Below are 23,622 nucleotides of genomic sequence, written 5' to 3'. Positions count from 1 at the left end.
ATACAGGCATAGGCATGAATTTTCTGACCAGGATTCCAGTCTCTTTTGAACTGCAATGGAAATAGTTAAACAAATAAAGAGACAGTCTATGGAAGAGGAGAGAAATTTTTGCTCGTTAACATTACTTTCTGGATTATATAATAATAATATTAACAATCTATATATCTGACATTAACATCTAGAATAAACATAGAACTGAAAAAACTAAACAATAAGAAACCAATCAACTCAATCAATATTCTAATGAAATGTACAGTTCACAAAAGATGAAATATAACTGATCAATAAACATACAAAAAAGTGTTCAACTTCACTACCCATCAGTGAAATCTTAATTTAAAAAAATACATTGAAATTGTATCTCACCCCAGTCAGAATGGCAGTCATTAAGGAAACAAACAACAGGTCTGGGAGAGGACTCAGTGGCTAAGAGCACATGCTGCCCTTCTAGAGGACCTGCGCTCAGATCCAAGCCCCCACATCTCATGGCTCACTACTGCCTGTAATTCTAGCTCCAACATCCTCTTCTGGCCTACACACACACACACACACAGAGGGGGTGGAGAGAGAGAGAGAAACAGAGACAGAGACAAAGAGAGAGAGACAGAGAGATATGCAGAGAGAGACAGAGACAGAAAGACACAGAGATGCAGAGATAGTGACAGAGAATGAAAAAGAAAACAATAAATACTAACAAAGACACACCATAGGGAACCTTACACATTTACTGGTGGAAATATAAACTGCAGTGATATCTTGCTTGTACAAATAAAGCCTGTCTGAAGGTCAGAGAATGGAACTTGCCACTAGCTAACCATAGAGGTTTGGAGGTCTGTACAGACAGACAGGAAATGAGATGGCTGGGTGGAGAGAGGATACAAGGAGGGAGAAACAGGAACTCACTCTCTCATCTGCTGAGAAGCTAGGAGGTAAGGTGTGGCAGCGGCTTGCTCCTTCTCTCTGATCTCTCAGCATTTCCCTCTATAGCTGACTCCAGGTTTTTATTATTTAGACCAACTAAGAGCTCCACTTACAATGAACTAGTCTAGCCATTGGGATGTCAGTATGGAGAAGTCTCACCAAACTAAAAACAGATCTTGCACATGACCCAGATAGCACTCCTGGGTATGAACTGGAAGGATTTCTCCTAGTCAATGTGTCACAGAGACCCCCTCCCATACGTGCAGTAGCTAAGCTATGAACTAACCCCAGTATCCAACAACAGAATAAATAAAGACAGTGTAGCTTACATACATAATGGAATGGGCTTAAAGAAAAACACTGCCAGGTCATTGGCATGAAAACGGAGTTGACTCCAGATAATCACACTAAGAGAATTAAACCAGGGGCTTGAGAAATGGCTCAGAGGTTACAAGCACTGGCTATTCTTTCCGAGGTCCTGAGTTCAAGTCCCAGCAACCACATGGTGTGGCTCACAACCATCTATAATGAGACCTGGTGCCCTCTTCTGGCCTGCAGGTTTATGTGCAGGCAGAATACTTATGCATAATAAATAAAATCTTTTAAAAAGAGAGAGAGAATTAAACCACTCTCAGAAGATAAATTATTACATGCTTTCTCTCCTGTGTGGTTTCTTGATTTTATATCAGACACAAATATGTAAGTGTCTACGACATGAACATAGAAGTAAAACTGACTGAGGTGGTTTAAATAGGAACGACCCCCCAGACACTCATGTGTTTGAATGCTTGGCCCAGGAAGTGGCACCATTAGAAGGTGTGGCCTTGTTGGAGGAAGTGTGTCACTGCAGGGGTGGGCTTTGAGGTCTTACCAACTCTGGCCAGCAGGACAGAGACTCCTCTTGCTGCCTGTGGACCAAGATGTAGGACCCACAGTTCTTTTTCCAGCACCATGCCTGCCTGCACACCGCCGTTTCCAACCATGGACTAAACCTCTGAAGTGTCAGCCACATAATTAAATGTCTTCCTAAAGAGCCACCAGGGTCATGGTGTCTCTTCACAGCAATAGAAACCCTAACTAAGACACTGTCCGAGAAAGCCAAGTGAACTAAAGGGAAGAGGGAGGGGGAGGGAGGGGGAGGGAGGGGGAGGGGGAGGGGAGGAGGCAGAAAGAAAAGAGCTAGGAAGCAGAGGGTGGTATGATGGATAATACTGACTGTCAGCTTGACAGGACCAAGAGTCACCTAGGAGACCAGGCTCTTGGTAAGCATGTGAAGAGCGGGTCAGGTTAGAGGGAAGGTCTACCCCAAGAGTGGACAGCACTAATCCTGGGGCTGGGTCCTGAAGCTGCACACAAGCACCCATCGTCCCCTGCTTCCTGCCTGAGGATGCCACATGACTAGTCACCTCAAGCTCCCCTCCAAGATGGACTGTACCCTCGAACTTGAGCCCAAATCACCCCCATCTCCCTGAAGCTGTTTGTTTTGTCTCAGCAATGCATGAAGTACTAAGAAATCATAGGGTGGGGAACACACTGTATACCTACAACATAAGCATATATACAGTGTATAGGCTGAGAATATCTTTAGGTAATAAGGAACCATCTGTGATAAACAATACAACGAAAAGCATCTAAGTAAATACAAACTAAAATCTTCAAAGAGACCTGCTTAAGAGCCACAAGTGTTCATCGCTGCTAAGCTGTTTCACCAGCCCCTTGTGTAGTACTTTAATTCAAGAACTCTCAATATATTTTCTAGTTGTTAGACACACTGATACAGTTGTCTCTCCTAGAAGAAGTACTAGCTTTATGATGTAGTAACTTCACTTGTTATTTGCTCAGACATTATGTAACCGTCTCAAGAATTTGGATGGGTCATGCCTTCTCTTGGGAAAGAAAGCATAAGAAGCAAGACATGGTGCCTAATATCTGTAATTCTTAGACTTAAGAGTTAAAGGCCATTCTCAGCTGCACATGTGTATGTCCATGTATTCTGTGTGTTATTATTATTAATTTTTCCCTAAGTGCTGAGAAAAAAAACAGAGACCTACTATATACACTTTCCTTTCTGCACGGTGATTCCCATTTGTAAAGAAAACCTTTTCCCCTCCCTGCCAGGTGAGCTACTCCCAGACACAGCTGTTGGCCGTCACCCGAGACACCCACTGCATAAGAAACCACACTCCCTCCCTTTGCCTCTCCTAACTTGCCTCCTGACCCCACAGCCCGAGCCCTGCCCCCCGCCCCCCCCCGCAGCCTGAGATGGTATGAAGCCTCAACCCTATGGAGACTTCCTTGGACCACATTTTTTTTTGTAAACACCCATGTAGATGTAACTAAAAGGTTTCTTTCTCTTTCATGAGTTCGATTCCCAGTCCTCAGCCATGGAGCCTAAGACAGCAGAGAGGGAAAAGAACTTTTCCTCCCGTGGGCCCCCCTCCACTGTAATGCTGGAGAACGCTAACTGGCCCCCAGCAGCTAAAGTACCGTCTCTTCCAGGAAGCCTTCCAGGGCTGCTCTCTTCTCACCATCTGGATACTCAGCTGTGACCCAGCACCACTCACCTGCTGTACAGGCTCAATGGTTAGCTCCATGTAGCGGCTGATGGCTGTCATTGTCCCCAGGGGCTTGCAGTGTGGCAGGCTGGTGAGAGGCACCCAATCTGAGTTCTTTGAAATGGAAGCAGAGAGGTAACAAGGAGAATTATAAAGCCAGGAGGCATGTTCTAAAAGGAAGGTCTCATTCTCTCAGAAGAATCCTTCAGTCAAACATGATGGTGCATGCCTTTGATCCCGAACTCAGGCAGAAGCAGAAGGAGCTCTGTGAGTGGTCTACATGGTGGGTTCTAGGCCAGCTAGCAATACTTGGTGAGATCCTGCCTCAGAAGAAGCGGCTCCCCAGAGATTTTTGTGTGCTCAGAGTCTGGGAGCCATCACGGCAGGCACTGAGTAGGGCCTGAGTCAAAGCAGTGGTTCCGACTTGATGTGATTTGGGGAAAACCTGCTCGAGGCCACCTTGGCTTTAGAGTAGGGACATTTGGTCCGGAGCCCTCACTTTGAGAACTTTTGCCATCAGTAGGTGTGTCCAATCTACAGCTCGCCAGCCACACAATCACTATGAATGAATATGACCCAACCCAAGATCATGAGCTCACTTAAAACTCAGATTTATTTTTGTGTGGGTTTTTGTTTTTGTTTTGTAACTTGTGTGATTCTCAAGCATGAACTTTGTGGATGACAACAGTGGGTGACAATGTCAAAATGTTGCACACACCTACAAGGACCATGGCAGATACCCAAGGGCTTCTCCTTGTCTGTTTGGAGTCACACAGACCTCTGTACTGCCAGCTCCCTGGTGAGGTACAACTTTACTACAGTTGCTAGAGTGAGGAAGTAACTTCCCTGCCAGGGCCTTCCTGCAAACTCAGAGCTAAACAAGCCACCTCGCTCTTTGTTATACACAGTCCCTTCAGGTTTTGTCAGCTCATGCTACATTGCTGAGCCTAGAATGTTCTGTGGAACAGTTTTACTTCTTATTTTTTCACTCACCCCCTCTCTTCCTATTCCCGTCTTTTCAGTAAAGGGATTCCCGTCCTCCTTCATGTCCTGCTCTGTAAGAAGGACCTGAAGTGCTGAGGAGCCCAGGAGCAGGTGACACTGTTTTAGACTTCCAAAATGTGTAAAGCGGAGCTGCTTAGCTTAAACTTCCTATGAGCTTCCACAATGATGCGACATGACAGTCTTTTGATGGGGACAAATTGCCCCCGTTGGAGTCGGTCCATAGATGTCACCAGTCTGGATCACGCAAAAAGTGACCAGGAGGCTGAGGGTGTGGTGCAGAGACGGCGTTTGTGTAGTGGGCAGAAGGCCCTGCTGCATCCCCAGCACTGCAAACACTTACCTCAGACATATCGACTCTCACTAGTGGCACATTATCGCTGCAAATGCTGGACATTATCACAACACTTCCCCAGGTGAGCAGTCAGCAAGACCAGTCTCCCAGCAGGGACAGTTAAACTGCAGTGGCCTCAAATACAAATGGGCCCTTGTGATCTGGGACAGTTTTCCAGAAACAGTGTCACACAGACGTGCAAAGACGGGAATGAGTTTACTCTGGAATTGCCCGGAGGTGGCGATGACGTCAAAGACGCATGGGAAAGTGGGGAAGCGATTTTATGAACTAAGAGTAGAAAAACCCACACTGTTTTAAAATTAAGGCACTAACCTAGACAGCGTGTGAATGTGTATGTCTGTCAGTAAATTATTTGAATAACAACAGTGTCTATTTGACTATCCAACGACACAGCTGCAAGAATGCCTTGAGTCACAAAACGAAAGCAAAACAACAGAAAACCTAAAAGAATTCTTGGAACTGGGAAAATAGAGGATCTCAATTGCACTCAGGATCATGTAAGCTTTGGACATTAAAAAAAAGTCGTTTTTTAAGAGACCAAGCCTAGAGTCGGGCAGTGGTGGCGCATGCCTTCAATCCCAGCACCCGGGAGGCAGAGGCAGGTGGATCTCTGTGAGAGAGAGAGAGAGAGAGAGAGAGAGAGAGAGAGAGAGAGAGAGAGAGAGAGAATGGAAAGAAGTCCCTGTCCCCAGTACTTCCCACCTCTGTGCACCCAGCCAGCAAACCAGACATTTTCCACCCAGAGAGACCTTGTCTTCAGTCCCGGCCTCCTGGCTGTCATCTTTCTCTGCGCAGGTCAAAAGGGCTTGCATGTCGGAGGCCTCTCTGACCTCGGGAGAAAATCCAAAGACTCGTCTCATCTTGCTCTTCGCCACACAGGACAGAAAGATGATCTGAGACATGGAAGTTAAGGTAGATGGGAGCGGAAGTGGAGAATGTCAGCCTGCAGGTGGTGCTCTTCACACCCCTGCTGCCCCAGCAGCCTGCCCTGGTCCCTCCCCGGAATGGTGCTGCCCCAGGCCGACAGAGCACATCTTGAAGCCAGGGCTGATCAATTTGGCTCTGTCTTTCTGCTCCCCGCTAACTGCTTGTGAGACAGACGTCTTTCCCTGGGCACGCCTTACAGTGGTAGCGCATGTAGTGGGGGAGAACACGTGTGGGCTACATGAAAACAAAGCCCAAGTGGGCCTGCAGACAGCGCCTGGGGTCCTCAGCAGGGAGGACATGCAGAGACACAGGAAAAAAGGAAGGCTGAGGAAGATGTGGTGGCCGCACCTGCCACTGCAGCACACAAGCAGGGGCATCTGGATTCAAGGCTAGCCTTAGCTACACACGAAGAACTTGTCTCATAAAGGAAAAACACTATAAAGCTAAAGAATTCTGGAGGTCAGGGGTCATCAGAAGGGATGAGGGCAGCTTCTGGGGTTGCAGGGGGTTGGGGGGGTGACTTGAGAGTGGCCTGCTTCGATTTTAGACTTCTGGGTAATTTACACTCTCCCACTGCCACCACAGCAGGGTCACCTTCAGAGGCTCTCCTCCTGCCACCAGCTCAGCCTCCCTTGCCCTTGAAAGGCTCATGCAAGGTCACCTAGGTGACAGACAGCACATCAGGCAGCACCCCTGAGGCCCCAGGAGTCTGTGGGTGGTTGCTCCACTGAAGGCATTTGTCACCTTTGATCTCTGCACCAGCAGAATAGAGCAGAATGAGCCTGTGTGACAGGAGTCCTCTCAGAGAGGCCTGGCAGGAGAAGAGAAACAGACTCCTTCCCGGGGAGGGCAGGATCCATGCAGAGATGCCTGGTAGAAAGCAGACCGAGCTGGGCCTTTAACCCCAAGGCTCAGAGCCTTGCCATTTCCCTTGCTATTTTGGGGGGCTCTGGGCAAGATGATCATCTTTGAACTAGGAAAGGACTTGAACTGCAGATCACGGCCGTGGTGGCTGTCTCCAGCAGGAGGTAGGACAAGGCCATGGTGTGCAGGCAATCCAGCCTCTCCGGCCTCTCTGGGCCTGAGGGGATACAGCGAGGTCCAGCGCAGCTCTGCCCAGGGAAATCAGGAACCAGGGTGTGGCCTGGAGGAGGTACTCAGGTTGCCGGTCATGGGCCACAATGGCTGAGGCGTAGAGGAGGCAAGCCAGAGCTGACAGGAACCGAGTCCACAGGTGGATGTAGGAGAATGACTTCCCCCGGCACTGTGCAGAGAGAGGAGGGGCTGGGCAGGAGGACACTGGATCTGAGACCCCAGCGCTCATATCAAGCCCTCTACAACTGGCTGCTCACAAAGGGGGCTCTGTCAGCCTCCACTGTTCAAATGGCTGCCTTTGCCCGGCACACTCCTACGCATTCCTCAGAATCTGGCTTAATCTTAACACCGGGAAGCTTTTCCCACTGCTTCCACCCTATGGGGCACTGGCTCTCTTTCAGGCCCTGTCATACCTGGCACGTCCCTCTGACAAGAAGAATTTACACATTCAGAGTACTCCTGGGGGCAGAGCAGCCACCCTCCCATTCCATCACTCAACTCCTGTCAGTAGCTGGGAACTTGGGAATGCCAAGGAAAATGAGAGAAAGTGAGTTATAATAGAGCCGCTGCCCAGCTTTTCCCCTGGGAGGTCAGGGAATAAGAGAGCACCTTCTGGAAGTTGTGAAGCCAAGGGGACATTTTGAGAGAACGAACAATGGAGACATTGGCTCACAGAAAAGGGACATGTTCGATATTTATGTAAGGCGTCTCCGTGGGCATAAGCCACTTTAGAGACAGTGGCTCAGCAGGTAAAGACACCTGCTGCTACAGCTTAGGTTGGATCCCTGGAACCCACATCATAGGAAGAAAGAAGTGACTCCGGCAAGCTGTCTCCTGATAGTAACACCCATAAATAAAAAATATTCAAAAAGTCTCTTTATATATACATTTATACAGGCATACACAAGACTACATACTAATCTGAAAATATATATTTAAGTTTACATATATGCAAGTATAAAATATGTATAATCTAGTTTGCTTATTAGGGGACAGTGTTTAGAAAGACTTAGGTGTTGGCTAAGGAATGGAACAAATTTCAGGGGAAAAGTGTATTTTGGCTGATGTTTCTCTCATTTTGTTTTAAATCCCCCCAAAATGCTCAGATGGGCTGGGATGTAGCTCAGGGGTAGAGTGATTACCTAGTGCACATGAGGCACTGGGTTAAAAGCTCAGTGCTGCACAAATGAAAGACAGCCAGGAATGCCACACATGCCTGTAGCTCAGTTGGGCTTATCCCCAGCCTCTCTTCTGGTTGCCACTTGCAGACGGCCAGTGAGGACAGAGACCTGACCCTGTGGAGTGCCTGGGTGTGAGGGTGCCTGGGCCTGGACCCTGACTCCCACCCAGCCTGAGGGTGATGACATTCTCAGAGCCATTAATGGTCTGTGAGTTCCCAAGCCTGACTACCCTGCTGCAGGTCCCAGAGAACTGGAAAAGGGAGTCATGATACTGCCCTTGTTCCCTGGAAGGTCTCCCTGACATGTGATGCCCCACCGCCTTCCTGGAGACTCCCCCACAGGCTGCTGCAGCCAGCCTGGGCATTTCTGAAGAAGGACTCCAGGACTTCAAGACCCAGGCAGCACAGCTCTTCATGCAGTCTCAGTCACCTGCCTCCTGTTCTTCTGGACCTGCTGCTAAACTGTGGCGCTCCTGGGAAAGTGGCTGTCTTCAGGCTAAAGGCAGGTCCATCACACGTTCAGGTGTCAGGGCTGGCGCTCACCCTGCCACCGAGGCAGGGGCACTACAGCAGAATCTTCCAGAGAAAACCTGGCAGGGCTGTTTCTACACCAGTCCCAGAGCTCGCTCAGGCACTGTCCTGTGTGGTGGCTTTTCCATGTCTTGTGAACCACCATGAAAGACCACCTGCAGCTGAGTTCTGTAACAGTTTCTACCCTCACTCACTGACAGCACAGGGACCTTCTCTCCAGCTTCCCAAGCAAACACTCTTTCCCAGGGATCAGGGAAATCTCTCACGGTACCATCTGAGTCTTCCATGGGATTAAGAGTTCCCCCAAAGACAAATCCCATTTGGCCTCAACAGGGTCAGACATTTGGAAATATCTGCCATAAGACCTTGGGTAATGCACAGTGTGGATTTCCGTGCCTTTCTTGTTCTTGTGATACTCTAATTTGTCCCACCCCTGTGACCCTTTTCTGCTCTGTTTTCCTTGGCTACAGGAAGTAGGGAGAAGCAACTCAGACTTCTGGGAAGGCTCCTGTAGGTCTCAGGTCTCCACCGTTCAGCCATGGCCCTTCAGACACACACACACAGACACACAGACACACAGACACGCCTCACTGCTGTTGTATACTAGCTCCCCACACAGGGACATCACACCCCCAGGGTCTCCTGAGGCCCCAAGAATGGTCACATGACCCATACCCCCAGCCCCACCCAAGTCTCACGATGTTGGAGAATGGAGGGATCCGGGATGCCCAGGAGCCAAAGGCAGCGATGCCACCCAGCAGGTAGCCGAAGACTTCCGGGTTTTCCTGCAACAAACCCAATATGTCTCTGCTTTTAGAAGGCTCCTCCTTCCAGTGCAAGAACTCTCTCCCTCTCCCAGGGCACCAAGTAGATGCTCAAGGAGGAAAGTGACCTGTACCCCCTCCCCCCCCGTATCCTCACATACTCCTATACTCAACCTTACCTGCAGCAGGCTTCCCAGCAGCCTCCGCTGTGGCCCTCGGACTGGGGCGGAAGTCTTGGGGACAGCAGCCCAGATTGCCCAGCCTGGACCCAGGCACAGCGGCAGAGCCAGGGCAAACACACTGGCTCTCAGATGCCCTCTTCTCCTCCTCTCCCTGCTGCCCCGACCTGCGGGAAACACCAGAGCCCCCGTGATGCTCCTGGATCATAGAATCCACCAGACGTCTGGTGTGGGAGAAGCTGGTGCAGACTTTAGCCTCTGCTCCCATGTCTTGCTATGGCAGTTACTGACCCCCTTCAAAGCCCTGGGGTCAAGTTCCTCTTCCAGAAACAGCCTCTACCCACAGTGGCTACTGCTCGGCTTCCTTGGAAGGAATCTTTTAATGCTAGTATCTGTGTAGACAGTAGCACCTCTCCTAAATTCACATTCCCAATGACCATGTTCCAATCATTTCTGCCACTGGCACGGATAAGTAAGTGACTGTGTGTCAAGCCACCTACTCTGTGAGCAGGAGAAACAACAATGAGAGAGGACATCCTTGCAGGTTTCCTTAGAACACAGGACATACACTCTTATGAGCATTTTAGAGAATACTTATGAGCTACACAGACTAGGTTGAGGGCATGTTACATGACCCACCGAGGTGATCATTCTGCCTCTGGACAAGAGTCTAAGAACCCTGCACTTTTCTCAGGAACCCCCAGTCCTATATACTCAGGGCTATTCACCCCATCTCGGTCCCTCCAGCTCCGCTCACGCCAAGGTCATCCATGCCTGCTTCTGCCATTCGTTTCCAGAAACTGTGTAGCTTGACTTGGCCAGTCAGAATTGCACACTGTCCCCTGAAGCGATATACCATCACAGCTCCTGGCCTTGGCTCACTGTGGTCTGGTTGCCTGTCCTGGTGTCCCATGCTTTCCTATCTCTGAATCTCGTCTGTCCCTGTGAGTCTGTCCCCTAAGCGCCAGCTATAGTAACTGTTTAGGGCCCCATATTTCTCATGTGGCTAAGGTCAGGGACTTCATTCCTTTGTCTGGCTCAGGGTTGATAAGGAATAGGCACTGAGAATACAGATGGGTGGAAGAAGGAAGGCGGAGGGACGGCCACATGAGCACACTCACCAGACTTCAACTTGGATTTGGAACCACAGACTGGGAAGAGGACGGACATGAAGTTCACAAAGTCCACAACTGCTAGGTAGGCTCCAGTGAACACCTGGAAGCAAAGGGAGACGGAGTCTGGGGGGTCCAGCACCATGCCCAGGAACCACAGCACTCCCCCTACAACCCTCCATCACGTGGGCTACACTGGGGCAGCACATCTGTGGTATGGGTAGCTTTTGCTGTGGAGCTACATCCTAGACATGGAAGCTCTCTGAGCCTCAGTTTCCCCATCTGTAAAACTGTCACACAACCAGGTCTCCCTCGACGACTGCTATGTAGATCTCTGGAGACAATTATTTGGACCGGGACCTAGAGAGAGCCAACAGTACCAGAGACAAGAACATCATCAATGGGAAGAGTGTACAGGGTGGCTTTGGAATCCTGGCCTTGGTAAATATTAGAGGGTGGGCTTACAAAAGCTTCCCTGCCCCTCGGTTTCCACATCTGTAGCAAATGAACAATGACAGGATCTCACTTCACAGGAGCAAATGAGTTAATATGCAAGGAGACCTTAGCGCCAAGGATGCAGTTAAATATTTAACAAACTCCAGCCAGCCATCCCTATTGGCCATGAACAGAGCCTCATTGTATCCCACAAGCCAGTGGGAAAGGGAGTCTGCTCCAAAGCCAGCACTGCACTGCTCTCAACAGTTCAAACCTTGGAATCAGTGTTCTGACCACTAGGCTGCCCTCCTTTATCTCTGCCTGGGTAGCCACAAAGGTAAAATCATGAGTTCCTTGCAGTAGGGATCAAAAAACATTCCTTGGGATATGTATTTAGGGCTAGAGCCCTTTATTTGAGGGGCTACACTTTGGGAGAACTAGGAACTGCTTTTCCCTATGCCAAATCCCACATCACCACCTGGAGAAGGACTCGGCAGCCACTGCCAAGTCTCAGCCCTGCAAACAGTAATGATAATGACTATCTGTTGAGCATCTACTATGAGCTGTGTACAGTGACAATACAGCGGTGAGTCTCTGTCTTCTGATGATGGTGACTCATAGTGGTGACTGAATGAGAATGGCCCCCATAGGCTCATATGTTAGAATCCTTGGTGCCCAGTTGGTGGAACTGTCTGGGAAGGATTAGGAGCTGTGGCCTTGTTGGAGGAGGTGTGTCACTGGGAATGGGTGGGTATTGAGGTTTCAAAAGACGGATGCCCTTCCCAATGTCCCTGCCTCCTACCTGCAGATCAAGGCGTGAACTCGTAGCTGTTCCTGCCACCACACCTTTGCTCTGCTATCATGACGTCTAACCCTTTAAAGCCATCAGCCCATTAAATGTGTTCTTTTATATGTATCACAACAATTGGAAATTAACTAAGACACAGTAAGCTAAGAAAGGTAAACTAAGACACAGCAGGAGAAGGGAGCTTGAAGCACTTGTGGAAGAGATGTGCTACAGTTTCAAACAGGGGAGGCTTTTTTAAATGTGTGCGAGTACGTATACATGCCGCATGTGTACAGGTACACTAGAAGAAGCCACGGGAGTTCACACGGTTAGAGGTTACCCGGCATAGGTAGTGGGAACCCAGCTCTAGTCCTCTGGAAGAACAGTGTATGTTCTTACCCACCCCAGGAAGCTTTAGAAGGTGACGGTGAACCGTGTGGACACTGAGAGAAAGAGCCCTTGAGAAGACAGAAGGGACCCCGTCCTGAGAGGAAACTGCTCCGCAGGCTGGGGAAACACAGAGGTTGGCATGGCTGTCACAGAGAAACAGAAGCCACGCTTGCGCTGGACATACCTGGATCGTGAGCTGTCTGGCCAGAATCGCCCCCACTGTGTCACACAGACTGGTCAGGAGGCAGAAGGCAGCGCACAGTGTCGACTGGTCCTGGCCACACCTTTTTGTGCATCTGAGGTAGAGAATCCTGGGGCGATAGGGGTGCAAACAGAACACAGGGGCTGTGAGTTGGGAGCGAGGCCAGAGATGACACCAAGAAAAGGTAGCTGTGACCTCTGTTCTATGAGGCATCGTCTCCCCAGCCCCCAGGTGTTTCTGGATTAGTCCACAGGTGGGGAAGAGAAGACCAAAAGAGCCATGAGGCCATGCCAGGGACTGGAGCTCTCCTTGTAGAGATACCATCGGCTTCTACAAAAGGGGGGGCCAGCTGGTACCTCAGATTCTACCAAGCATCGACATGCTGTCAAACACCTGTGATCCTAGCACTTGGGAAGCAGAGGCAGGGGCTTTTGAGTTTGAGGCCAGTTTGCACCCCACAGTAGGTCTTATCTTTAAGAAAAGATAAGGGCCTTCTCCAAATCTGACTGGGTCAACGTTCCGACCCCTCTCCTCTCTCACAAGCTAGCTGTTGGATTTTTATTTCCCGAAAGGGAAGCAAATTCTAAAAGTCACCCTCGCACCTAACTGTAGCGGATAATTGCCTAAATTTAAGAGGCAGTTTGTGTCTTTGAAATTAGAGTGAAATCTGCGCAATCCATCTGTGCAGTGGGTGGCAGACTCCGCCAGTTGAGCAGTTTGTGCATATTCATAATGCAGGTCAAACAAAACGGAGCTGCAGCACAGTGCTCCAGGCCCCTCTCCCCAGCTCTCCAAACTGCTCGGTTTCTCCCTCTAGCCCTCGGCCTACCCGGGCCGTACAAAGGGCAGGGCAGGGCAGACTAGTGGGGGCCAGAAGCCTCTGGCAGTGTCACCAACGATGTCTCCACCACACTGAATTTCAGATGTCTCCCTGCTGGTCTCTACAGGGAAACGGGCTGGGAGCGGCTCTGGCTTTATCCACTCAGGCAGGGTGGCTGGCTTTTACTCCATTGATTCGGTTCTGAGCATCAGTTCTAAGGATCATAGTGAAGGAAGGAAGACAGCCAACAGCCTAAATATTTCTGGTCTGCCAGCCCCAAGTCTGAAGCTCAGTGTTATCATTGGTTATACATTTACGCTCCAGGCTATTAAAACCATTCTAAGGTCAAGGGGTGAAGAGTCTAGGAAGAGATTTGGACCGAATTAGCAATACTTCATCTGCGTTTGAGAGAGGAGAACCTGCAGCCTGGGTGTCCAGGCTAGGAGATGACAGGCTTCTCTGGCTTCATGCTAGGGCCTTTGCCCTATGCCCTGTTGCTCTGGGGCATGTCCTCCAAGCTCTCAGGGGCCAGGACTCCTGGACTGACCTTAACCTAGCCCACACACCACACCAGGCAATCCATTCTCTGCAGACAGACGCAGGGAGACGGTTCAGGGGTGGTGGAGTCCTGAGAACAGAGGGCCATGTCTAGCCTAAGGCAGGGTGAAATGCCTTCTTCTCAAGCCTGTACAGCCAGGCATTCTCGAACAACGCTTAACCTGTCTTGGTTCCGGGGCAAGCGTGCTTAACAGTGTTGGTGGCACAGGGTGGCTGAGGAACAAAAGAGAGGATGCCTTGACAAAGGAGAGGGTGCAGCAGAACCCTCTTCCTTTGCACCCTCTGACCCGGAGAGCCCAATCCCGGAAGCCCGCCTGTGTGACAGACAGGGTCTTGCCCACTCAGTAAGCAGGCTCCTCATCCGAACCTACCACAGGGGCAGGCAGGGACCAAGAGCGTGAAGAAACGCAACCCCGGCCCAGGGTGTCATTCCCGGACTCCAGTCACTAGGCTATGGGACTGAAGACTCAACCACCATGGAAAGTCTGAGGGTTATCCCCTAGACACTAAGGAGAGCCCGTTACCGCAGTGGGGATACAGGGATGACACACCCTCCTTCTCCTGCCTCGGTATACTTGGGTGGCGCCGCCCTGAAAACTGACCCTGGATTTCTGTGCATGGGACAGGGTGGCTGAAGACCTGGAGGCTTTCACTCTCAGGACCCAGGCGACAGGGTCTATCTGGCCCAACCACGGCAAGGCAGACAAAAACCCACACGGTGGCCAGAGTCGGATTACCACTGCCACAGCTTTGGATAAATTAAAACTAGAAAATATCGAGGGACTTATTAGGGTCCCTAGGGTGGGTGGCAGCTCCAGAACGGTAACGGTGTTTAGTGAGCACTTACTAAGTCCTTTGCCTGCCGTGCCTCATTTAGTCCTCACATTCATTTTATGAGGCATGTCCTCATTCACAGGGGGTCCAAAGACTCACACCTTGCCCTTGCTTGCTCCCCACCAGTCAGCAAGGAAAGGCTGACAATAGATGCCAACCCAAGCCGCATCCACTGCACCACCCAGCCTCCTGCCTCCGCCTCACAGCCCCGCTTCCCCGTGCTCGGAATCCAGAAGCGACTCCACTTGAGTCCATAGAGCAATGTCAGATCTGACCTCGGACTTGAGCTGCCTCCTGAACGCCCCTTTGCTCCCCTTGCCCTAGGTTTCCTGGAAGAGCTGAGGCGAGTGGCGCCCAATCTGTCCCGCGGGTGGCCCGCCACCCCTCGCGCGGGTCCCGGCCCCATTACAGCGCGTGGGCGGCGATCCAGCAGCAGACGGCGCAGATCCACAGGCCGAAGGAGATGCAGACACGGCGGTGGGCGAAGCAGCGGTCCAGGTAGTCCCAGTTCCAGAGCGGGGACGCGGCGCCAGCCCCCTCCTCCATGGCCCGGGCCAGCCTCCCGCCGACCCCGGGGAAAGTTCCGGGACTGCACGGCTCCCCAGCCTCGCCTATTGTCGAGGTCTGCGGGGAGCGGGCCGCCCCCTAGCGGTGGAGCCGCGCGCAGCCGCCGCACAAAGGAGGGCTCTGCCAGCCCGGTCCCTTAGCGGGGTCATCCCCGTTGCCAAGCCAGACAATACTCTGGCGCTGCCAAGCGCTCGTCCGCGGTGGTGGTGGGATGACTGTGAGGCTGGAGGTCACTGGTTTAAAAAAAAGGTGTACCACAGAAGGGTGGGTGGGGGACGGAGGGCGCACAGATCGCCTCTGCTTCCTCTTTTCACTCGGCTGAAGCTGTCAAGGGCATGCCTTGTGCCACCCAGTCTCTCTGGATCCAGCCAGGGAAGGGTTAACTTTGGAACGTGCCGCTCCCATCCAGCCGCAGTGCCACACAATTAGATAAAAAAGAATGTTTTTCTTTAACGCGAACCATTAGAATATCTTCAAAGTCTTTACTGGTTTCAGTAAATTTGTTTAAAGCACGACACGATTGTCGCTTCATTGCTTATTTACCTTTGAGGCAGGGGTTTTGCCTCGCGGACCCGGCTAGCCTGGAGTTTCCTCACTGTGTAGCCTCCAGGCGGGCCTCCAACTCAATAATCTCCCGCTTCAGCCTCCCTGGTGTTGGGATTACAGCACGGTCCACAGTGATGACCACTGCTCGGACAAAATGAGATGTCGCTGTGGTCTGAACATTCGTGTCCCCTCCAGTTCCGTTGATATTGAAACTTAATCGCAAAGTGGAATGCTGGTGGCCACGCCTTTAATGCAGAGGCCAGCCTGGTTCCAGGACAGTCAGGGCTACACAGAGAAATCCTGTCTGGTGCTAGCCTGCGGGCGCTCCATCCTCAGCTCTCTGGGGAAACCAGAGATCCTCCATTCGCCGTCTTCCTAAATTTGGAGCCCTCGCAGTGTCATGATCACACCAGCATCAAGGTGGGAAAGCCTTATGTAGGGAACACCTTACTGTCTCTGTTTCTGCTATGAAGACAGGATCTTAGGTAGCACAGGTTAGCCTCCATTTGTTAAGTAGTTGAAGGTGTGAACTTTTGATCTTTCTGTCTCCACCTCCCAAGTGCTGGGATTACAGGCCTGCCCGAGGCACCACACCCAGTTCTACATGGTTTCCTTTGTATTAAAGCTTTCCTTTAGGCTTAGCATATGGCCCCCCACCAGCGGGCCAAATTAAACAATTTTAGTTATTGTGTGTGTGCATACATAGGTATAAGCAAGTCACTCTGAGATGTGTGGTTGCATAGAACTGTAATCCTAGCACTCAGGAGGCTGACACAGGAGGATCAAAGTCCCAGGCTAGTCTGGGCTAAATAGTGAAACTCTGTCTTCAGAGGAGAGTAGGGCAAAAAAGGCACACACGGCCAGTAAGATGCCTCACTGGGTGAAAGTGTTGCTGCCAAGCCTGAAGACCTGAGTTCAATCCCCGAGACCCATCTGATGGGAGGAGAGCACTGACCTTAGTTTGAATAGGAAGAGCCCCCATAGACTCATGTGTTTGAATAGAGAGTGGCATTATTAGGAGGTGTGGCCTTGATGGAATAGGTGTGGCGTGTGTCACTGTGGGGGGTGGGCTTTGAGGTCGCACTTGCTTAAGCTACACCTAGTGTAGCACAGTCTCCTGCTGCCTACAGACCAAGATGTAGCACTCTCAGCTCCTTCTCCAGGAACATGTTGTCTGCAATCATGTTCCCATGTTTCCCTGCCATGATGGTGGATTAAGCCTCTGAAAGTGAAGCCAGCCCCAATTAGTTTTCCTTTACGAGTTGCTGTGGTCATGGTGTTTTTTCACAGCAATAGAAACCCGAACTAAGACACTGACCCCACAAACTGTCCTCTGAGTCACCTGAATGTGTTCAGATTCGACCTCATGAGCACACACACACACACACACACACACACACACACACACACAGAGAGAGAGAGAGAGAGAGAGAGAGAGAGAGAGAGAGAGAGAGAGAGAGAGAGAGAGAGAGAGAGAGAGAGAGAGAGAGAGCTGTCAGCGCATGGCTGTGGACCTGACATCTTAGACTGGAATTTACTCTCTGCTCCTGGGAGCACTTGTACGCTGTTCCTACTTAAAAGTGAGGCGATGGCTGGGCAGTGGTGGTGCACACCTTTAATCCCAGCATTCAGCAGACAGACGCAGGTGGATCTCTGTGAGTTCGAGGCCAGCCTGGTCTACAGAATGAGTTCCAGGACAGCCAGAACTGTTACACAGAGAAACCCTGTCTCAAGAAACAAAAAGTAAAAGTGAGGAGATGGTGGCACCTGCCTTAGTGTTCTTGTGACACCAGAAATCCTGCGGTTCAAGCAGTGACACAGCCAGTGGTGAAAGCTAATCTGCTTATTGTCATCCTAAGGAGGCCGGGCTCGAAGACAGTGAAGAAAACTGAGAGCTGGTGGCAGGGAGACATGGTCCCTTCTCCTTCCCCACTACCTTGGGCTACCCCTGTTCCTGTATCTCCTACACGCTCATCTCTTGCTAAACCTCCCTTCCAAGCTCAATTTTAATGTTTTTTTTTTTTTTTTGAGGCAGGTCCTCACTATGTAGGCCAGGCTAACCTAGAACTCGCTATGTAGATTAGGCTAGCCCTGAGCTCACAGATCTGTCTCTGCCTCCCCAGTGCTGGGATTTAAGATATGCACCCAAGCTTACTTTTTGCTTCTCTTTGAGACAAGGTCTTATTTTGTAGCCCAGGCTGGCTGGCGACTCGGTGCACATCGTAGAGTGTGCCTGCCCTCTGATTCAGTGACCGTCCTGCTTCAGCACTGGGACCGTAGGTGTGGACACCACGCGGGGCTCTCCGATGTGATAGGACTCAGCTCTGTGAGTGGGTTTGGAATTACTACTCATCTCTGTTGCCCAGACTCCGTTTCTTCCTGATGCAGCCTTGGCAGGCTGCAGTTGTGGGGTTTGTTTCTCTCCTCTGGGTTATCGACCTCTCATTTTTTAGACTCACGCGCTCAGCTGTCTGTTTGCTATTTCCAGTTGTGTCTAATGGAACCCTCACAGTCAAACTGTTGCTTTTCCCTCCCAGAGCTCCAGCCTGCACTTCGTGTCACTGAGGTAAAAACACCACAGTGGCAGACCACAGGCCACCCATCTCATGCTTTTGGTGGGAGGTTGGGGCGGAGTGGGGTGGGGTGGGGCAGTCCCAGCTCCAGCCTTGTAAAGGCCTCTTAGAAACTAGGAGGGAATGGCTTCCTGAGAAAGATAAATGGGGGCTCTAGGTGGCGATGCCAGCTAGCAGTCAGGAGAGGTCTGTGCCTGAGAAGAACATGTCTGGCAGTGTAGAAGGTAGTCTAACTTCATCCCTCTTTGGAAGTTCCTCACATACTCCTGGCTTCCTTTTCCAGGCCACTTAGAGTCCCGCAGCAGCCCAGCTGAAAAGAAAGCCTAACTGGAGCCGGAACCTCTTGTTCTCCCGGGCAGTGGGCCACCTCGCTTCTCCCAGGCATTTCCTGCTGGCGGTGGCAGGCATTGTCCTGCAGAGAAGGAAGGGCTGAGCCTGGGCCTCCAGCAGCAGCTTTCCTTTTGGTGAGAGCCCTGGCTGAGGCACCGGGTTCCTGTCAGCCTCTAGCAGAGTGCATCCGGGAGAGGAAGGGCTGTGGCTGTGAACAGCCCTGTGACCAGTCAGGGCCGAAACAAACGTCCGACAGATGCCTTCCCTGCTAGGGAGACACAGGCACCGGCAGAAGCCTCCAGAAGCAAGGCACCCGGTTTCTCTTTCCATGCTGTCGTTTTCTAGAGTCGGGGACTTGGGCTTGTGAGATTTCTGCCTCAAGTTCCCAGGAGTTAGGATTTCGGCTGTGTGGCCCCCACACCAGGCTTGCTGGTGTGCTCCTGTCTGCTTTTAAAGATGCTTCCTGAGTTCGTCTGGTAGTTTACGTATGCTTTCACATCCCCTCTCTCTTTCTGGACCAAGTCTAATCTTTAGGAAAGGCAAAGGGATGCCAGCTGGCGTTGCCAGTCGTTAATATTTTGCCACATTTGCCACCCCCCAGCCACTTGAGACTCTCATGACACGTCACCTCAGCTTGTGGTTCTGCAAAGTTTTGAATATTCTATTGATTCTCTCGTCTTTTAAAAGTTCAGTTTGAATGAAAACCTGTAGTTTAAGCATGTGGGAGGCACATTCATCATCATAACAGGGGGCCATCCTGGGCTACATAGTGTTCTAGTCACTTCCATTCCATGCATATGGCAATGCCACCTGATATGCAATCCACATGAAAATTTGCTCACTTGTTTTTAATAATGCATGGTTTTCCTAGTACGAGATTCAGTGATTGGGTAGTGTGTCCTTTACCAGGTCTCTTGCAGGCTGGACTGTATAATGGTTCCCTTATGGGCCTGGTGAGGCCAGACATGTCTGTGAAGATAGCTGGTGGCAGTGTGCACTCCTGTCACACGCGTCAGTTGCTGCCACTTTCCCTGGTGCCAACTTTGATGTCTTGTTTTAGGTGACATCAGCCATCTATCCACCACAAGTGTAATTTATTCACTAAGTAAGTGTTAGTCTAAAAGCCCATGCCAGCCAGTGAGACAACTCAGAGGGGAAAGGCGGAGGGAAGGTCAGAACAGAAAGAGGGGGAGGGAAAGGCAGAGGGAAGGTCAGAACAGAAAGAGGGGGAGGGAAAGACAGAGGGAAGGTCAGAACAGAAAGAGGGGGAGGGAAAGGCAGAGGGAAGGTCAGAACAGAAAGAGGGGGAGGGAAAGGCAGAGGGAAGGTCAGAACAGAAAGAGGGGGAGGCACCAGGGCTGAGTCAGGTTAGGCGCCATGACCAGGGTGCTACTCATCTGTACACTGTGACTTGTGCACTTTTGGTAGACAGAGTATGTTTCAGTAGAACACTAAAAATCCAGTTTAGGGATCTGGAGAGATGGCTCAGAGGTTAAGAGCACTGGTTGCTCTTCTAGAGGCTGGGTATTCAATTCCAAGCACCCACATGGCAGCTCACCCCTCTGTAATTCCAGTTCTAGAAGATTCAATGCTCTCTTCTGGCCTTCGAGGGTACTAGGCATATAAGTGGTATACAGACATGTTTGTAGGCATATTACTCTCATAAACCAAAATAAATCTCAAAAAAGTAAAAACATAGTCAGGCTGCCACGGACCACACTTTACATGGTTATTGCGTATTGTCATTTGCTTGTTGCATGTGCAAAACTGTTCTCCCTTTATACAGGGCGTGAATGGAAGGAAACTTCCCTTCTAGTGTCTTCCATTCTTAAGTGGATATAACAAGCTGAACACAACACGTGGCAGGTGGATACTGGGTGAGATTTTTGGAGGATTCTTCTCACTTCCAAACCAAACAAGAGAAAAATCTGTCAAAGCAATGTGTGCCTTAGTAGATTTCTGGCTTGTTGACAATTTTTCCAGTTTATCCACCCTCCTCACCACCCCCAAAACCCAAACATAAGTGGCTATTGACTTCTTGGGAAAACCTCAGTTTCCTTTTAATTTCCTGAAAGTCAACAGATGACAGATGCAGAGCAGGGTTACCATTCATAAATGTTGGAAAGTGATAGTGTTGATGATTATGACTAATTCATAAAGCTAGACCACAAACCTCCACATGGACAGACATCAAAGCCTTAATGAGATGCATTCAGAAGCAAAGGTCAAGATGGGAATTCCCCTGTCAGGAGCTCAGGCTCCTCAGACTCCAAGCATGGCTTCAGGACCATTTCCTTACTGCGGGCTAAGTGCAGGAAGCCGAGGAAGTGGAGACTGGTGAGGCAAAGGAGAGAAGTCTTGCAGGGTGAACGATGAGATGTCCCCAGTTTGTGGGTATCTTTTGAAGAACATGTAGAATGAGCCCACTGTGTGACAGGGAAGCTGAGGTACCAGCCCTCATCCTTACCAAATTCCATCAAGTTTATACGGCGTGCCCATTTAGGCAACCTGCACACAACATAGTTGAAATAGGTAATGGTTGCTTAGGGTAAGGAGGAGATCTGGGATAAGTAGGGTTTCGGTCAGGGTTCTATTGCTGTGATAAAACACCACGGGCAAAAGCAACTGGGGGAAGAAAGGGCTAATTTTGCTTACACTTCCACATCACAGCCCATCACCGACAGAAGCCGGGGCAGAACCTTGAGGCAGGAGCTGAAGTGAGGCTGTGAAGGAATGCCGCTTATTGGCTTCTTCAGCCCATTTCTTGCTTCCTTTTTTAATAAAGCACCCAGGACCACAGCCCAAGGGTGGCACTGCCCAGAGCAGCTTGGTCCCTTCCACATCAATCATCAACCAAGAAAATGCACCACAGACTTCCGTAATCTGGTGAGGGCATTTTTTTTTTCGATTGAGGCTTCTCCCAAAATAACTGATTGGTCAAGGTAACATAAAACTAGCCAGCACAGATGGGTTGGGCTCTTTATTGGGGATGGAAGGATAAAAATGTTCTACAACTTACTATAGTTGCACAACTCTAACTATGTTAAACTCATAGGTTGTATGCTTTTTTTAACCAGTAAGCTGAATGGTGTAGTTTTTCTGTCACTCTAGGCTTTGTCCATCGGTATCAACTTCTGTCTTGTGGTAGAATATTGTTTTAAGGTGTGTGACCTTTGTTTATGCTGCATTTGTTTAACTTAGGGAAGCTGTGTTACAGTGCCTGTCTAAAACACCTGGTGGTCCTAATAGAGAGCTGACCAGTAAGTAGCAAGGCAGGAGCAAGGACAGGTGGGGCTGGCAGGCAGAGGACAAATAGGAGAAATGAGAAAGAGGAGCAATGAGGGAACAAGGAGAGGACCCCGGGGCCAGCCACGGAGTAAGCGTGAACGTAAGGTGTACAGAAATAGGGAACGATAAAAGCCCAGAGGCAGAAGGTAGCCAGGATAATTTAAGTTAAGCGAAATTGGCAAGAGACAAGCCAAGCTAAGGCCGGGCATCCATAACTTAGAACAAACCTGTGTGTGATTTATTTGGGAGCTGGGTGTGGGCCCCCCAAAGAGTCAAAAAGGCCAAGAGCAAAGATAAAATATCCCACAACAATGTCCTTCAGCAGATGGCCAGGGTTTTCACGTTCTGACTCTTGTTCCCCTTCTGTTCTAAACAACCAGGTGTGGTGGTTTATGCATGCAATCCCAGCACTCAGGAGGCTGAGGCAGAATTGTTAAGAATTAGCTGCAAGCTTGAACTATAGAGTAAGCCTGTCAAGAAGCAAGTTCCATCCAGGAGATGGATACTGTGACTTATAGTTTGGGGTTAAGTCTACTTGAACTTTGGGAAGAATTCACTTTTACCGTTACTGCTTTCTTTTGAGGTGGGGTCATGTTCAGTTACCCAGAATTCATTACCCTCCTGCCTCAGCCTCCTGAGTGCTGGGATTACAGGTTTACACATAGTTTTCACTTATTTCTGGGTAGCTGAGATGCCTGGAACCTCTCATCCTCGGTGGACTCCAAGGTGACCTATGCCCAGGTCTTCACTATTTAAAACCAGAATACAATGCAGTTTGTTGTTCGCTTGACCTGAGATTTCACACCTAGAATCCCTTTAGGACTCAGGGTTCCAAGGGATCTGGTTATGGCTAACTTCCAGACTGGCGCTTGGTGCTTGCTCCTTATACAGGGCTTCCCAAACTTTGGTTTGTTATTTTTTACATCCCAACTGCAGTTTTCCCCGCACTCCTCCTCCTGTTTCTCTTCTGAAAAGGGCAGGCCTCCCAGGGTTATCAGTCAGTCATGGTATATCAAGCGAGACTAGACATCTCCTCTCCTATCAAGGCTGGATGAGGCAATCCAGTAGGAGGAAAGGGCCCCAAAAGCAGGTAAGAGTCAGAGACGGCCCCTGCTCTGTTAGGTCCCACAAGAGGACCACGGTACACACCTGTAACATACGTGCAGAGGGCCTGGGTCAGTCCCATGCACTCTCTGGTTGTCAGTTCAGTCTCTGTGAACCCTTATGAGCCTGTTAGTTGATTCTGAGGGTTTTCTTGTGGTCTCCTTGACCCCACTGGCTCCTACAATCCTTCCCCCTCCAACTTTGGTTTCTTTATAAATTGTTTTCCTGCTACAAGGTGGATAAATATTTGCTAAATGTAGTTTCTTCCTGGGTGTGGTACCTCACACCAGTGAGCCCAGCTCTTAGGAGACTGAGGTGAGGATTGTCCGAGTATAAGGTATGTTCTGGTCACTTGACAGGGGCACTGAGGGAATGAAGAAATGACAGGTACATTCACACAGAAAACTGGAGCTGGGTGGATAGAGAAACCACAGCAGCCTCGAAGCTCATCCTGTTTGTTGTATAGAGTTGAACAGAGAGGAAGGGTTATTGATCGAGGAGGCGGGCTTTATGATAAAGGCTGGATCAAGGAGACAGGTTTAGTTAGTCTCAGTAAGGGAGCAGCCT

The 23,622-nt window shown here is 50.1% G+C and overlaps 1 protein-coding gene across 7 annotated transcripts in view; it reads right to left on the bottom strand.

Annotated features, from left to right (window-relative positions):
- The window catches only part of Tmem44 (transmembrane protein 44), a 34,822-nt gene extending 19,537 nt beyond the window's left edge, over nt 1-15,285 (bottom strand). For 2 of the 7 annotated variants that reach the window (XM_013114566.3, XM_005071579.4), the window contains exons 1-8: nt 15,057-15,284; nt 12,418-12,544; nt 10,631-10,724; nt 9,510-9,676; nt 9,265-9,351; nt 6,854-7,024; nt 5,583-5,726; nt 3,486-3,590 (exon numbers count right to left, since the gene is read on the bottom strand). In XM_013114566.3, coding sequence (XP_012970020.1) covers nt 3,486-3,590; nt 5,583-5,726; nt 6,854-7,024; nt 9,265-9,351; nt 9,510-9,676; nt 10,631-10,724; nt 12,418-12,544; nt 15,057-15,193 — 1,032 coding nt within the window. In that variant the 5' untranslated portion in view covers nt 15,194-15,284. Of the gene's footprint in view, nt 1-3,485; nt 3,591-5,582; nt 5,727-6,853; nt 7,025-9,264; nt 9,352-9,509; nt 9,677-10,630; nt 10,725-12,417; nt 14,913-15,056 lie in introns of those variants that run through there. The other 5 variants (XM_040750982.1, XM_040750981.1, XM_013114565.3 and 2 more) reach the window with 5 other exon arrangements.
- Between the last annotated feature and the right edge of the window lie 8,337 nt (nt 15,286-23,622).

Source organism: Mesocricetus auratus, unplaced genomic scaffold (assembly GCF_017639785.1).
Source record: "Mesocricetus auratus isolate SY011 unplaced genomic scaffold, BCM_Maur_2.0 Super-Scaffold_100008, whole genome shotgun sequence".
NCBI classification, from domain to species: Eukaryota; Metazoa; Chordata; class Mammalia; order Rodentia; family Cricetidae; genus Mesocricetus; species Mesocricetus auratus.
This window is presented reverse-complemented; position numbering and strand designations above follow the sequence as displayed.